Source organism: Ananas comosus, linkage group 16 (assembly GCF_001540865.1).
Source record: "Ananas comosus cultivar F153 linkage group 16, ASM154086v1, whole genome shotgun sequence".
NCBI lineage: Eukaryota > Viridiplantae > Streptophyta > Magnoliopsida > Poales > Bromeliaceae > Ananas > Ananas comosus.
In genome coordinates, this window is record NC_033636.1 from 10,422,935 (window position 1) to 10,438,959 (window position 16,025).

General features: G+C 41.8%; 4 protein-coding genes across 7 annotated transcripts; 2 read left to right on the plus strand and 2 right to left on the minus strand.

Moving 5' to 3' along the window:
- LOC109722307 (protein IQ-DOMAIN 31-like) lies at positions 2,800-6,737 on the plus strand. 3 transcript variants are annotated; one of them, XM_020250322.1, is made up of 7 exons: positions 2,800-3,127; positions 3,321-3,464; positions 3,682-3,954; positions 4,364-4,561; positions 4,823-4,882; positions 4,993-5,977; positions 6,463-6,737. In XM_020250322.1, exons 2-7 carry the CDS (start codon positions 3,369-3,371, stop codon positions 6,495-6,497), a joined length of 1,647 nt encoding a protein of 548 aa, XP_020105911.1. In that variant the 5' UTR covers positions 2,800-3,127; positions 3,321-3,368; the 3' UTR covers positions 6,498-6,737. The 3 variants fall into 3 exon arrangements, with proteins under 3 accessions (XP_020105911.1, XP_020105910.1, XP_020105912.1); XM_020250321.1 differs by having other exon boundaries at positions 2,800-3,028; XM_020250323.1 differs by having other exon boundaries at positions 2,800-3,028; positions 6,466-6,737.
- On the plus strand, positions 7,036-8,000 carry LOC109722308. The gene is made up of 2 exons (XM_020250325.1): positions 7,036-7,458; positions 7,546-8,000. The coding sequence occupies exons 1-2, from the start codon at positions 7,093-7,095 to the stop codon at positions 7,756-7,758; spliced, it is 579 nt and encodes a 192-aa protein (XP_020105914.1). The 5' UTR covers positions 7,036-7,092; the 3' UTR covers positions 7,759-8,000.
- LOC109722638 (protein arginine methyltransferase NDUFAF7, mitochondrial) lies at positions 8,418-11,885 on the minus strand. 2 transcript variants are annotated; one of them, XM_020250741.1, is made up of 10 exons: positions 11,625-11,885; positions 11,457-11,518; positions 11,047-11,190; positions 10,621-10,731; positions 10,307-10,511; positions 10,020-10,078; positions 9,788-9,840; positions 9,473-9,695; positions 9,152-9,260; positions 8,418-8,911 (listed from the first exon to the last, which is right to left on the minus strand). In XM_020250741.1, exons 1-10 carry the CDS (start codon positions 11,857-11,859, stop codon positions 8,649-8,651), a joined length of 1,464 nt encoding a protein of 487 aa, XP_020106330.1. In that variant the 5' UTR covers positions 11,860-11,885; the 3' UTR covers positions 8,418-8,648. The 2 variants fall into 2 exon arrangements, with proteins under 2 accessions (XP_020106330.1, XP_020106331.1); XM_020250742.1 differs by lacking the exon at positions 8,418-8,911 and having other exon boundaries at positions 9,152-9,305.
- Positions 12,569-14,490, minus strand: LOC109721956 (putative pentatricopeptide repeat-containing protein At5g40405). Its single transcript, XM_020249788.1, has 2 exons — positions 14,411-14,490; positions 12,569-14,347 (listed from the first exon to the last, which is right to left on the minus strand). Exons 1-2 carry the CDS (start codon positions 14,483-14,485, stop codon positions 12,569-12,571), a joined length of 1,854 nt encoding a protein of 617 aa, XP_020105377.1. The 5' UTR covers positions 14,486-14,490.

Consider the following 16,025-nt stretch of genomic DNA (forward strand, 5'->3'; position numbering starts at 1 on the left):
TCTTCTTCTTTTCCTCATTTCCTTTGGTGCCCTTTTTATGCCATCTTAAGCTGTGTACGTTGAATTTGAGCGTTCCCTAGATTGAGGGGACGCGGGATTCTCCCCTTTTGTCTTCGAGCTTAGAGTTGTGGAAAATAAGCCGGGGAATTTCTTTGACTTATAAAACCTTATCATGCCTCGCCTTTTGCCACGCGTAGCACTCCGTACGAGCCCTTAATTAAATTCAAGCATCTTCTGTACCGGCTTCTGCTGTGGTGAAAAGTTAAAATATTATAATCTTGCGATATACTGTTCTTCCTTTTTCTTCTTTGTAGCGTTATCAAGCTGCGAGGGATCTTAGGAGGATTTGATAAAGAGTTGTGCATAAGTTTCTATCGGGTGGTCGAACTGTTATATGTTTACATCGGAGTGGGGGGGGGGGTCCTTATCCTCCTACGCATTAAGATTCTTGATTTGTTCTACAATCAAACAATTTAGCTGCAGAGGAACAAGGAATTTTCCCATGACATGTCGTATTCCGATTGTTATATGTAGAGACACGAGGAGAAGAGAGATCCACAATTTCATTCAACTGCGTGTTGACCCCATCAATCGTAATTGGATATGTATGCTGAGATGTATAACACTGTTAATGGCTCTATGGCCCATGCGAAAAATAACTCTCATTTGAGTGCCCTAAATTTTGTTTTGTATATAACAAAATCTCTTTCAAATAGAATTTTATTTCACAGGGTGTGTCTGATTTGACAGGAAGATGTGTAAGGATGGGATATATTTGTGTTACTTTAATCACAAACGTTGATATATATTATATAATATTATTATAATTTTAAAAATTTTTTCGTTTTGTGAGGTCACGAGTTTGCTTCTCTAATCTCTACCTATTCACGTCAGTAAGAGAGTTAATGTATATATTCTTAACTCATTTCTTACTAAATCGATCTCTTGGTTAACCAAAAAAACAGTACAAATAAGAATAACAATAAGTGCGAGGCACGGTTATTATGTTTAATTAGTGAGATAATATCTAATATAATCCTCAAAACTTTTAAATTATCTAACTTGTGAAAAACCAAAATGCTTTTTTTGGTTACAATTGTTTATTTAAAAAAATATACCTCTACACTTAAGGGTTTACTGATAAAATTTGGGACTTTGAAGGATATTTTGAAAAACAAAGAGTAAATTCAAAAATTTTGAGTAATAGTAAGTGGTACATAAGCTAAAACCCTTTCATTACTTTTCCATCACTATTACCTATTTAAAATGGGCCGAAGTGGCAACACTGAATAATAAAGTTGCTAAAAAAAAGGGTAAAATGTGCTCTACGGCCCATGGCCTGCTCCGGCCCAGCATATAATGGGCCAATTTAGCCCACTCTCTCGGCCCACTACTCGGTTTGGTGATAGTATTTTTTTTTTTAATTTTTCGGTGAACTTCGTTTACGTGGTTTCGCGCTTTCTCACTTTAGTATTATATAGTTTAAAGTATATAATTTTAGTATCTGTGGTTTCATTTTTTTCTTTTTGCCTTCGTTGACTCTTTACTAAATCATATACAAAAAAACTTCAAATATCTCATTTATGATTTATCGAATATTTATTTTAGTACACTTGTTCACCGAACTTTTACTTTAGTATCATGTGGTTTTAACTTTGTCATTAATTTAACGAAAAAAATAACAAAGGAGATAAGGTAAAGAAAACAAGAAAACCACAGAATACGAAAGTGATATAATTTAAACAATATGGTACTAAAGTGAGAAAAAATGCGAAACTACAGGAACAGTATTTGAAGATTTTATCTTAATTTTATTATCATTATTATTATTTTTTTTTGCGACTCTAAAATCAAGGTAGTTGGACGGTCACTCGTCATCCGGAGTTGATTTCTCCAAGTAGTTGGACGGTCGAGATCGTCCGTCCGTTTTTAAATCGTCTCGATCATATTAATATTCAACAACCCACCTGTAAGTCATGGCATCTTCGTAAATACCCCACGAAAGCATGGGCAAATTGGGGTCACAAGAGTTCCTTGTGAATTACTATTGTTGTCGAAAGTTACACCATGCACCCGGTGTACCCACCTACCAAAGTATTCAACAATTAATATGTTAGTGAACTAAGTTTTATTTCGGAATGGTCTATGATGAGGTTTTGGTGGTGTGGTGTATGAGATGTGTGTATACACCCGGTGCAAGATAAAGTTTTCAAACGCTGTTGACCTTGGTTTGAAAAGTGGTGCAAATAATTAGCTTAAAATTTGTAAAAAGACTCGGATGGTGACACGTAGAATAAACATGGCTCTTTGCGTGACAATGAAAGAGGCCAACTATGATGAGTTTCTTTGCGAGTTTTATTTTCGGCTTAGTTGTAAAAATTCATCTTAGGCTTTGGGTTACATCTTATTTATTTTCTACATTAAAAATTACGTCAATTAGTTGCTTACACTTCAAAATTTTAGTAAATGATTTGACGTACCACATTATTCGGTATCTCAACGTCAATCAAATTTACGGCTTATTTTATTAATACTATTGAAATTGATAGTTTGTGTAACATTTTTTTTCAATTTATGTAATTCTAATGCATTAATCATAACCAACTTTATGTGCCAATTTGTTTCTCTAAAATTTTTAAGTTTATTTAAGATAATGACAAAATACATTACGTAATTTTTAATGCAGAGATAGTTGATACCCAGGTTAAAAAGTGCAAGAAAGGTTTTTGTAGTTTATCCTTTATTTGCTATGTTTCACTTTTTAAAGCAACTCTCTCTCTCTCTCTCTTCTCTCTCTCTCTCTCTCTCTCTCTCTCTATGTGCATGTGTTTCCAAACCATTCTCACCCACTCTCTCCAAACACCATTAAATTCCTCTATTTATGTCCTTGTACATAACCACCACCCCTGCTTTATTTTTCCTTTTTCTTTTTTTTTTTCCTTCTATTTCCCCCTCTTCTTTTTGATCTTCATGTGTGTTGGAACTTGGAAACGGAGGTGAAGTAGAGAGAAGCAGAGTTTCTTTTCGGGTGAGCTTCAGAATCTCTGAGATCTAAGCCCCTCTTTTTTGCTTCGAGCTCAGTGTTGTTCTCTGATACATACATAATCTTTTTCACTTCCCTTAAAAGGTTTGAATACAAGGTGCACTGATTCAACTGATTTGATTCTCACTATTTCACTGACTCTTTTTCGTGCATTTTTATTGTATGTAGTTTACTGAGTAGTTTGTGCACCTGCATGTTGCGTTAACTTTGCTCATAATTGTGGAGTAGCCAAATGTTGGTTGCTGTGGTTTGTGGGTTGATCTAGCTTTTTATGCAGGTTCTGGTGCCAAATTGTTAGGGAGTAGAATATTTTGCGGTTTCGGATATGGGGAAATCTCCGGGGAAGTGGATCAAGAGAGTGCTTTTCGGGAAGAGATCGTCGAAATCTCGGTCAGCGAAAGATGAGGGAGAGGATTCCTTGGTATGAATCTCTTTTGCTGCAGTTTTTAGTTGCAGATAGTGTTATTGCATCCTTATTTTCTACTGTTATGTGATTATGTTACGAGATCAGGAAAAGACATCTCTTCAATTTCTGCTCATATACTGTTTGCTATTTGTTCTTCTCATGCATTATTGTTCCCTGCTGCTGTAACATATTTTTGCATGGAATTGTGAATGATTTCCATTTTAAACTGCAGAAGAATCGAAGTGATGATGAAGGGTCTGTCGGGGGACCGGGAACTGCGTCAGATGAGAATTCCTTCGTGATCTCTGATATCGTGCTTGTTAGCAACGAAGGCGTCAGAACTATCCCAACGCTCGGGAATGGGTTACCTTCCGCTTTACAGGGCGACGAAGCCGTTGTGGGCGCCGTGAGTCAAAATGGAGGATCTGCTGAATCGAGTAATCCCGAATATCTTAGGGAAGAGCATGCTGCTGTAAAGGCACAAGCTGCCTTTCGCGGTTATCTGGTAATTTTGTCTGTCCTGAAGTCTGACATGCGAATCATTGTCATGTCGAACTGGTAGTTTCTTCGAGTGCCTGATGCCCTACCTCTCTTTCTCTGAAACACAAACATGCCCTGAAATGCACACTCATGTGCAGCTGCATGCAAGTGCATGTGCATGTTTTACCCTGTTCCTTAGCTTCTTCTGCAACAGAGCTGTCTAGCTACAAACCAGCGCACATGCATCTGAAAAACCACGCTGAAGAACTTCTATAAAGTTCGCTTATACTTTGTGTTGATTGATAGGTTTTAGTACTCATGCCGATTGAGTCATTGATCTTCTTGAACATGTCTTGACCTAGCATCAGTTTCATTAGATCTGAATGCTGTAATACGTTTCTAAGATGCTGATGACCACATTCATCATGATGTAGGCACGCAGGGCGTTCCGAGCATTAAAGGATGCCGTACGACTGCAAGCCCTAATTCGCGGACATCTGGTGAGGAGACAAGCCATTGCAACTCTTCGTGCCATGCACGCAATCGTGCAGTTCCAAGCTCTATTTCGTGGCAGAAGTGTTAGGCGCTCTAGTGTCACCTTTGAAGTCACTACGATGTTTTGGCAACAGAAGGTGTGGTAACTATGTCGAATCCCCAGTTTACTCTATGCATTTACTTATTTTTTTGTCTTATCTTCAAGATTACGTAGACCTGGCATTAAAAGTTTATGTTTCTTTAATCAATTATGTACAGATCTATCATTTATGTTCCATTTCGCCTTAAACATGTGTTCATACTTGTTTCTCTATTCACCTTTTTGATAATTGCAATTGATGTCCATTAAACGAGCCGTGTTCGGTCTAAATTGTGGTTGTTTTTCTTCTGTCTTTTAGGATGGTAAACCCCTGGATGCCTGGAGGGTGGAGTTGTCGAGTAATGCATTCATTTACAGGGTAATCTCAAGTTACTGTTATGTTAAAAATAATCAAGTTACTGTTATGTTAAAAATAACATATCGGTTATTTTATGCCACTTGTGCTTATTCCTTCGGTATCTATCTTAGCTTCTTTCTTCAATGGCTGCTACAAATCCTGTACACGTCGAATACGATCAAGGAGATTCCAATTCCGTCTTCAGCTGGTTGGAGAGATGGACAGTATCTCAATTCTGGAAACCGATTTCCCAACCAAGAAAGATTGTTGACCCAAAATCTCAGCCAAAGAGCCATCGTTATGCTACCAAAACTGAATCAGCAAAATCTAAGCGCATTGCGCAAAGACATCAATCAGCAACTATTGAATCTGGTCAGAGAAACGTTCCCAGACGCAACGCGAGAAAAATTGCTACCTCTCCTGTTGATCCAGAACGTCCTCAAACGGAGCTTGAAAGGGTCAAGCGTAATTTGAGAAAGGTATCTAATTTGATGACAGAGGCATCTGAACAGAGAGTGGTCGAAGATAACAACATGCCAAGCTCGATATCTGATATCCCTGGTAAGGGGAGTGATGATTTATCGGATCAAGCGAGGAATGATGCTCTTCTACCACCTGAAGCCGAGCATGATAAGGAAATAGCTTTGGAAAATGCCGCGACAGCAGAATGGCAGTTTGATGCGGTAAACGATGTTAGTCCTGCAGTCGAATTGAAGCCATCGCAGAGCATCAGTGACGCAGAGAATGCAATAGTAGTGAATGAGGAGGAGCCGACCTTCAAGGTCGAACAAAATAGCCCTAAAGCTCATAAAATGAGGAAGAGGTCTTCTTTCTGGGAAATTCCAGTGAATTCAGAAAACACAGTGAAAAAGGCTCCTATTTTACCGAGCTATATGGCGGCGACTGAATCAGCAAAAGCAAAACTGAGGGAACAGGTCTCACCTGGGTTTGTCGGGGATTCGGTTGAGAAAAATGCCTTCACACACCGCCATTCTCTGCCATCTTCTACCAACTGCAAGCTGAATTCACAGACACCGCGCACGGGAAGAATGATACTTACCGGTAACAAGGGAGTGATCAAGAGCGACAAGTCACTCTTTTCGACCAGAGATGGAAGTATGTACCTAAAGGCTCTCTTCTACTCACCTTCTCGTTGCTTTTTATATATTCTTTTACCGCGCCAACTTCCTTTTAGCAATCCACACTACATAACTTGCTGATTCTTCCTTTCCCTGAGAAACTCTATCATTCGAATCTCTTTTTTGGACTTTGTATTTCTATCGACATGATTCAAACAAAACGAATACAACTCTGAAGTCCTTAGCTACTTATAATACAACGTAAGATGAATCCTACTATTTTACTTTAGTCCACAATGCAAAGATGTGAGTCCAGTAAATTGGAGACCATAATTACTGTAAATTTGTTAAACGAACAGCAGAATCAGGAGATTATACTTTCCTGGCTTGTGGTCTCTTCAATATGCGCGTCCAGTTGCAGCATTTTTCGCGATTATAGTTAAAGCGCAAAGGTTATTCATAACAATAGAATCGTATTTCAATAGGAAATGTAGAACTCTGACATCTACTTTTTCTTATCAGCAGATAGAGCAATCCAAGTTGGATGGAGGCGTTGATGTCGCGAAAAGCAACATCTGCTGCAGCTCTTGCTTCTGTTGTTTTATATGTAATGTGAAGACATTGTGCTATTTCATGTAACAATTGAGTTGTTGTGTTGAATGACTCTTTATAATACTGCATCTGTAATGTGCGTTATGTCTTATACGTTTGTAAAAGTTTGGTCGTGCTCATAAGCAGATGACGAAAAGAGAACACCTACAAATACGCGTTAATTTTACACCGAATTCATTCACAAATCTCTTTTTTAATTCGAGTATTTTCATTCTTTTATTTTTTTTAAATACTAAAAATTCAAAAGGATTGTCTCAATCCTCAATGCTAATTGGCATTAATTATACTATTCGTGACAGCCCAATAAAATTGTTGGGACCCAACAATTAGTTTTAGAAGGCCTATCAACAATAATAGAGCCACTAACGCTATTGGGCTTAGTGGGCTCAGTAAAGTTATTGGGACGGGACCCAACATAATTGGGCGCCCATTAATGCTATTGGGCTTATTGTGTTATTGTACTTAAATTGGGCGCCCATATATGATACGGATACAGAGAGAGACATCACCTGCTCCCTTGCTTACCCTTCACAAACCCAAATGGCGAACGAGGGCGATCGGGAAGAAACCATCGAGGAAGAGGAACCCTCCCCGATCTCTAACCCTAACCCTAACCCTAACCCTAACCCTAGTCCTAGATCGGCCCAAACGAAGGCCCCGGAGGTGGAGATCCACCTCTTCCGGGGCGGGCGGGGGCCCATCGACGTGTTCCGATCGCGGCTCGGGGGCTGGGACCAGAACCAGCTCGAGGTACAGGACATCCTCGACAAGTACGGCTTCAAATCCCTCCACGCCTTCAACCCTAGCTCGGGCCGCAGCGTCGCCGTCCGATTCAACCCCCGCAACGGCCGATCCCTCCTCCCCTACGCCGACGGATCCGTCGTCTTCGTCGACGGCGAGCCCAAGGTATTACCCCTCCTTCACACTCGAAACCCTAGCCCGATCGATCCCGATTGATCTAAAAAAACTGGTTACTCTCGTTGGTTTGTGAAGGATTCGTTGGTGAAACCCGTGACGAAGATACTGGTTGGGGTCGCGGTGATCACGCTGCTCGTAGCTTTGTTCTTCAAGGAGGCGCCGGAGTGGTTGAGGGCGACGAGGTTCTCGGCTGGGAATTTTCCCCCATGGATTTTGGCCTGTATTGTTATAGTTTTTACTCGGCTGAGGAAGAGGACTAGGGATGTGTTGAAAAAATTTGGTTGGTAATAATCTATGGGAACTTTTGGAAAAAAAAGAAAAGTTCCGGGGGATAAGTTTTCTCCACTACTAGGCTTTTTTTTTTTTTTTTTTTTAGACTGATCATTTGGAACAATTGTAGTTTTTGAGAGAGAAACGAATGGAAATTGTGTTTTGATGATCACGCCAAATTTGTGTTTATGCATATTTCCTTTGGGAACTTCTTATGTAACTTTTGCATGTATTGTTTATGTATTAATTCATTCGAAAAATCATTGTTGACCAATAATGTATAACCGAGTTTTCAAAATAAAAAAGATCGGCCAAGAAACAATGCTGCGGCCTTCATATAATTACTCTTTTTGAATGTCTAAGTTACCTAATGCTAACATACCCAGACTGAAGTGTTTCTTCTTTTTTTTTTGTGTGTAATTGAAAGCAAGAAATTTCTATTTTAAAAAATAATTTGAAAGTTAAATATGATATCTATTATATATATATTTGATCACATTTTTCATCTACTGAATACTATATAATTATATAGTAAACGAAAGAGATATGATGTTCATGCATTCAAAAAGGATGCGTGCGTGTTGGCGAACAATAGTCTCTCTAAGGCATCATCATTATACAAGTGAAAACTTCGAATTAACTAATGAAAATAAACAATCTAAACTTGCAGAGCAAAATACAGATCAAAACATCACAGAAATAAAAACTAATTCAATTCTTGTTTACTACCCTAAAAGGGTCCACCCAAAAGCAGCAGCATAATAATACATCACATCTCTTCTACTCGTACACTTTCCTCCCGCATCTCAGTGCTAAATATTAAATAATCTCGTGCATTATTTTCCTAAAACACAGGTTATTGACTGCTAAAAACAGTTTTGTTACACAAAAATGAATTTTGTCAACTTTCATTCAAATGGAACGGGCGCACCTTGCCGCTTGTTAACAATAGCCACGGCCAAATATCTCGTACCCATACCGATGGGCGTCTGTTCATCAGGTCCCTCCCAAAATGGAGCTTCACCATCCCCCACAAGCCGCCAATAGCCAGTTCGTAGAGTCTCCGCTTGCTCTTCGGTGCAGTTTTGCAATAAGGCTTCCACACGGAAGTTTATGCCGAGCGAACCCAAGAATTGAGATTGTGTTATTGGACCATGAACTGATATATTTTCTGCACAAATTACAGCAAAGAAAATTATTGAGTAATAAATTAGATATGTTTAGGTCGATTTTGCTTCTTCTGTAGTAAGAAACTGTTTCCAATAAAGATGCAGAAAGCTTGTGCTTTTCCAAACAGTTCAGCCAAGATAGCATTTTTGCATTAGCTCGCTGGAGCAACTAGGCTTTTAGTGATTAAATGTAAACAGTAAAGTCCTGTTCAGCAATAATTATAATATGTAGCTGTGCAAACCTGAAACTTCTTCAGCCGAATGCCTGATGGATGCAAAATCAACATAAGCGCTCAGATCAGCGGAGCCAGGGTCATCAAGTATGTGTACAAATTTATGTTTCCGAATAGCCTGCATGTCCATGATTTTGAGTACCAGAAGGTGTCAGCCTATAATCTGAAAGAAACAAAAGATTTGGAAAAAGAAAGAAAAAAAAAGATTCCATATGGCATGTTGATTGCATAGGGAACAATGTAACCAGTAAGTGATTAAAATAATTTTCAACACCAAGGGGCCAAAAACGAACAAACAAACAAACAAACTACTTGGGAAAATATTTGAACCTGCAGACTATCTGAAACAATTCCATTTTTGCCATAATCAATTATCAGAGCTCCCCCACCATCCAAACTAATTCTCTTTGCAATTTGTTCAGTAAGCTCCATTGCTTTCGGACACACTTCAATATGTTCGAACTGCTCTACTTCCGCAGCACTAGCCCATTTGCAACGCTTGGATAGGTAAAGTAGAGAGGGGCTGGGATGTCGAGATAGAACAAATTGAAACCTGCTTGATAGTGAGTACTAAATGCTTTATTGATTTCATAAATGATATTCTGGAATCCATTTCCAGCACAAAATCAACTGTTCAGGACTTACGATGAATCCTCAGAGACGTCTATCATCTTCTCACACCACCCACGTGAAGTTTTCTGCAGCCAAAAGGTAAAATCCACAATCTCAATTGCAACTCAACCAGAATTTATAATTATCACAGGACAAATAGTAGTTCTTGACAAAAAGGTGCAATTATTCATAATGAGTAGCTAAGAGCAAAGAGGCCAAGCTCAGCACTGCATCAAGAAATTATTTTAAATGCTCATTGACTAACCTGAAATTGATGGATTGGTAGAGCATCATAGAACTCGTGTGCGAGGATAATTGTTGGCACTGTAAACCAAAATAATAAAGGGAAGAGAGTTATTATGACAAACATTCTTTTGCATATGGTGACATATCATATAAACCTTTCTGAGGTAGAGGACGATACTTTTCTTAATAAGCTAGAACCTAAATAGATGCATGTGCAAAATGCAAATATTGATGTCCAAAGGATTTTTTTCCCAAAATAAGCCGACCCACAAAAAAAAAAAAATGATATTAAGACGGGCCTCATACATCCGGACGGAACCTGTTCCAGAGCGGCATGCCAATGAACCGGAGCTCCGGATATCCCACTAATTGGCCTTTTTGTGCTACTTTCTTCACCAAGAACATCCTCTGCACATTTTAATGTATTGTACTGAACCTTCTGCAAGGCAGGACTGCACTCTACCAAGTGAATGTTGAGCGACTTTGTGAAATTGACAAATTTGGATGAGCCCTAGGAATAAACATTTTATTAAAATAGTTTGGTTGAGGCCTCAACACTGAGTAGAACTTCAGAATTTCATATATCATAACATAAATAGGGCTTAAACAATGCAGCTTACACGAAGTAAATCAGCCATTAGGGTACCACGTCCTGGGCCAAGTTCAATTAGATTCACATTTTCAGGCTGTCCCATCTGCTCCCAAAGGCACATAGTCCATACTCCAACCATCTAAGGTAAGAAGAAACCGTAAAACACCTTAAACTTGCATCCGGTTCGAGCATGCGCTGCTAAAATGTCAACGCAGATCAACTACTAAATAAATACTGATTTTCTTTTAAGTGAAAGCTCATTTTTTTAAAAACCTTCCTATACAATGATAAGCGACAAAGATCTAAGAGAACTTTAGATGCACTTTAGGAGACTTGTTAAGGGCACTATAACAAATAAAATTATCTACTATACATGTTGTATGCCATTTATTGAACTAGTCCATCTATAATCTATAAACCAAGTACAAAAAAAGTAGGCAGATGACCAACATACCTCGCCAAACATTTGGCTCACTTCAGGAGACGTGACAAAATCACCAGAAGCGCCGAATACATCTCGATTAATGTAAAATCCTGAATGCGGATTAGTCAAAACTTCTTCCATGTACTCAGCAACTGATATTGGACCTCCACGAAACTATTGCACACGAATAATTGATTAGAAAGAAACATTACTAACATCATGCACAAAATAACTCTAAATCGCGGAAGATCCAACCAGAAAAATAATGCTGGAAATTTGATCAAATGTTCAATATCTTATGTGTTTTACAATTTGAAGTATTTTATGAGGACAAATCAGCTAGCATCTTTGATCGCATTCATAACTACATAAATTGAAATTTCCACTCATTGGAGCTAAGGAAAGAAAAACAAATTAAAAAAAGCTAAAAATGGACTAACCCTTATAATGCTCTTGAGATGCTTAACGAGCTCAGAATCCGACGAAGCCTCATGCGAGTGCTCTTCCAATTAGAAACCACAAAAGGAGTAACCAATCAATACAGTACAAGTAAAAAAAAGAGAAGAAAATAAACTCATAAAACTCAAGAGAGATCTCAGAATTGGCACCTGGGGGATTGTGTAACCCGGAGCGATCGATCGAGACGGTCATCCTCGGGGCGGGACCTTCAAGGTCGTTAATGGCGTCGTCCTCTTGAGGCGGAGGAGTAGTAGGAGGGTTTAGGGTTTGCGAGGAGGACGAGAGACGCAGAGGGCGAAGGGAGAGAGAGGAGAGGGGAGGAAGGGGGCGGAGGGCGCCATTGGAGAGGAGAGGCGAGAGTCGCGAGAGCGATCTCCGAAGCATCGCGAGAGAGCGAAAGAGAGTGAAAAAAAAAAAAAAAAAAAGCGAGGGGTTAAGACTTAAGACTTAACAGTGAGACTCTATTTGCTATGGATGGCCATAACTAACGAATGGGCCCATATTAAAGGGCCCATTTATAAGAGAAATGAGGGCCCAGTGGCCTCCATGGATATCCAGTACCATGATGTAATACGATTGCCTTCATACATGCAATGCAACCCCTACCTCTCAATTAATGGGCTCACAATCATAAGAGACCACACTGCCAATACTGGGTGTGGCTTTTCAACCAACAAAGTTTTTTCCCATTGATTATATGTTTAATGAACAAACAAATACATTATAGTTAAAAAAAAAAAGAAGAATATTATACCATTAAAAACTGATATAAACTTTTAAGTCTACACTAAAAACTTTTGTCTAACGATAGAAGTTGGTGGAAATAGATGACATAGATGAGTTGACAAGTGAGTACTCTCAACTTCACGAAGAATAATAATAAAAACCATAAATCATCAAACGCCCAAAATTCAACCTAGTACTAATCAACTCCTCGACGATACAACAAAGCTACTCATTGTTCCTACCATAAATAGTAGGAGACTTAGATGATTGATGTTCGAGATATTATGTTTGAAAAATCAAGATATTTTATATTTCCAACTTAATTCGTTAAAAAAAAAATTGAAAAAAAAAAAAAAAAAAACAACTATCACCAGTAGTCCATACAAGAACACAGCCCAGCTTTAAAATGGTGAAAGCGATTCCTATCCCTGAGCACAATCTCCCTGTGGTACACCTTGGATATAACTTTACTAGCCTCGTGGCAATCCCAGCACACCCTCAGGTTCTTCACTATCCTTATAGCCGCGCTCTTCTCCGACGCGATTAGCCCGAACGCGATCGCGAGCTTCTCGCTGTGCCAGCTCAGCGCGCCCTCCTTCTCCTCCTCCTCTATGTCGAACAACACGCCCTCCGTCCTCGCCACGTGTCCCGCCTCCCTCAACTTCGTCGCCATTTCCCCCAGCATTACTTCCATCTCCCGATATCGGCGGTGGGTCTTGTCCCCCACGAAGAACTCGTGGATCTCGCCGCCGACTTCTATGGCGCTGCACCCGGGCTCCTTGCGCACCCCCTTCGCGCGCATCGACTCGCGCACGCGGCTCACCCCGGCCCAGTCCCGGGACGCCGCGTAGGTGTTCGACAAAAGGACGTGCGCGGCGTCGTTCGCGGACTCGCTCTCCAGGATCCGGCGCGTCGCGTGCTCGCCCAACGCCACGTCCCCGTGGAGCCTGCACGCGTGGAGGAGCGCGCCCCACGCGCCCGCGTGGGGCGCCGTGGGCATGGCGTTGATGAACGCGAGAGCCTCGCCCAGGCGCCCCGCGCGCCCGTACAGGTCCACCACGCACCCGTAGTGCTCCTGCCACGGCTCGATCCCGTGGCGCGCCCGCATAGAGGCGAAGTATGCGCGGCCCTCGTCCACGAGCCCCGCGACGCAGCACGCGCGGAGCACGGAGAGGAAGGTTATCGCGTTGGGTTGGACTCCCTCTCGCTGCATGAGGTCGAAGAGCTCGAGGCACTCCTCGCTGGCGCCGTTCATGGCGAGCCCGCCGATGGCGCTGCTCCACGTGTACACGTTCCGCTCCCGCATGGAGCGGAACACCTCCATGGCGCGCTCGATGTTGCCGCACTTGGAGTACATGTCAATGAGGGCGGTGCCGAGCGTTACGGTGATGCGGAGCTTGTGCTTTTGCACGTACGCGTGCGCCCACTTCCCCTGATCCAGCGCGCCAAGGTGGGCGCACGCGGTGAGGACAGAGACCATGGTGGCCTCGCCCACCCTCACCCCTTCCGATTGCATGGCTGAGAACAGCTCCAGCGCCTCCCTGGACCGACCCACGTGGGCGTACCCCGCTATCATGGCGTTCCAGGCGACGGGGTCCCGCCGGGGCATTTCGTCGAACATTTCGCGAGCGGAGCCGACCTCACCGCACTGGGCGAGGGCGCCCACCATGGCGGTTCGGGCGACCAGGTCCGGCCGTTCCACCTCGTCGTAGACGGCGCGGGAGGCGGCGGGGAGGCCGAGCTCGGCGTACATGTGGATGAGGCCGCTCTGGACATGAGCGTCGGCGGCGAGGCCGCGGCGGAGCGCTGCGGCGTGCACGGCGGGGCCGGAGGCGGCGGCGGCGGCGGCGCTGGCGCGGACGAGGAAGGTGAAGGTGAAGTTGTCGGGGGGGAGGGAGCGGAGGAGGCGGCGGTAGAGGGGGAATGCGAGGAGCGGGTCGGGGCCCTTGGAATGGGCGCGGATGAGGGAGTTGAGCGCGAAGAGCGATGGGGGGTGTGGGGAGCGGCGGAGGAGGAGGTGGGCGTAGGCGAGGTTGGAGGAGGAGGAGGAGGAGGAGGAGAGGGCTAAGTCGGCGACGAGTTTGGCGTAGTGGAAGGGGTCGCCTAAGAATCCGGCGACGAGGAGGTGGGCGTGGATTTGGTGGATTTGGGTCTTGGAGGAGGAAGAGGAGGAGGATATGAGAGGAATGATGGAGGAGATTTGGTGGATTTGGGGGAGGGTGGTCGTGGAGTCGATCAGCGCCGCAGGGTTGTATCGGGGTATCACATTTCGCAGCGATCTCATTTGATTCTCTGTTAACAAACGAAACCAAACGAAGCGTATATGTGAGTTAACATTTGCGTTCTTAATTAATTTATTATGATTGGACGGCTAAGATTCTTCTTACTGAAAAGTCAACGGTGCATGATCTCGTCGTATCTTGCTCGTACATACCTGCGCGTGATGATCCTGAAAACACTTTACATCCAAGTCCGCGACCGTTCCAGTTCTCAACTTTCGTAAGCTACGATAATACAGAAACTGCATAACGGTTACAGTGGTTGCAGGTATATTTGCCGACGCTTGATTTGCCTTGGTTCTTCTACACCCGAGTAATTGTTCTTCCTCGTGGATCTTTTAATTGTTTATGCTGTTTGTACGTTTAAACACCCTTAAATTTTTATTTTCTCTGTAAAAAGAAGATGCACAACTTCTAAATGAGGCGCAAATTGCAGAGTTCATTTGCATTCATTAATACATTCAACTTTTTAGCGTTAACTGGTTCGGGCCTTGCAGAACACTTCAAAACGTAGTTCATCTTCGAACTTCGACATCGGTAACTAATAGTAGCTTTAATACCTCTCCTAAACTGTTAATTTGATTACATTCCGAACTTAAACAGCATAGTTCTGGGAATCAGGCCGTTCCTTCGCCTGCAGGATTGGTAGCTGCTCCCTCCAGTTCGAAGAGTTGTTTTACGATCTCTTCCTTCTTAGCTTTGAGGGCGTCGATCTTCGCATCGATCTTCTCTAACTTGGCCCTCAGCTTTGTCGGATCCTTGACCTCGTTACTCTTGTCCTTCTTCTTCTCCTTCGCCTTCTCCTTCTCCTTCTTTGCTGGATCCGTAACAGTTTCGTTATTGTTCGGATTCGTTTCCGCTTCCATCTAAATATACAGAAGAAGAACAATAAACGGCTTTTAACATAACAAAAGGAAACTAAGAACTTAAAATGAAACGATTGACGTAATGAAATGGGAAAATTACCTCTGATTCGTCTCAGGGGATCGATCACTTTTGTGTTAATGAGATTAGGCACGAAAGGAGAACATTTAGATTTTATATGCAAAAGCAAAAGAAAAGAGGGCCTTAACTGGTTTGATACAAGCGATTGTCCTTTGTTTTCGGAAACAAGGGGAGGTAAATGAACCGCACTAGCGAAAAATAAGAACACCCACACCATTTTATTCGTTTTTTTTTTTATTTTTATGGGAATTTATAGTGGCAAAATATATTTTGATATTATCATAACATGTTTTACATATTTAATCATGATCTGAACATACTTATTCTCACAATAATAGAAATTATTTTGGCAATAGTAATTAGTGTTTTCATATTGAGTTTTCATCTGAGTTGGGGAGTGGATTATGGTCTAGTTTGGAGCCAAAGTGGGTCTCAACTAATAAAATATGGATCAAACAATCAAAGGTCTAGTGACTCTAGTCTGGTATTAAAGTACATCTGACGTTATTAAATAAAATTAATAAGGTAAAAATATATAAGAATATATTTTTGCATTCTCCAATGAGATCGTACAAAATATATAGTAACGAACTCATCGCG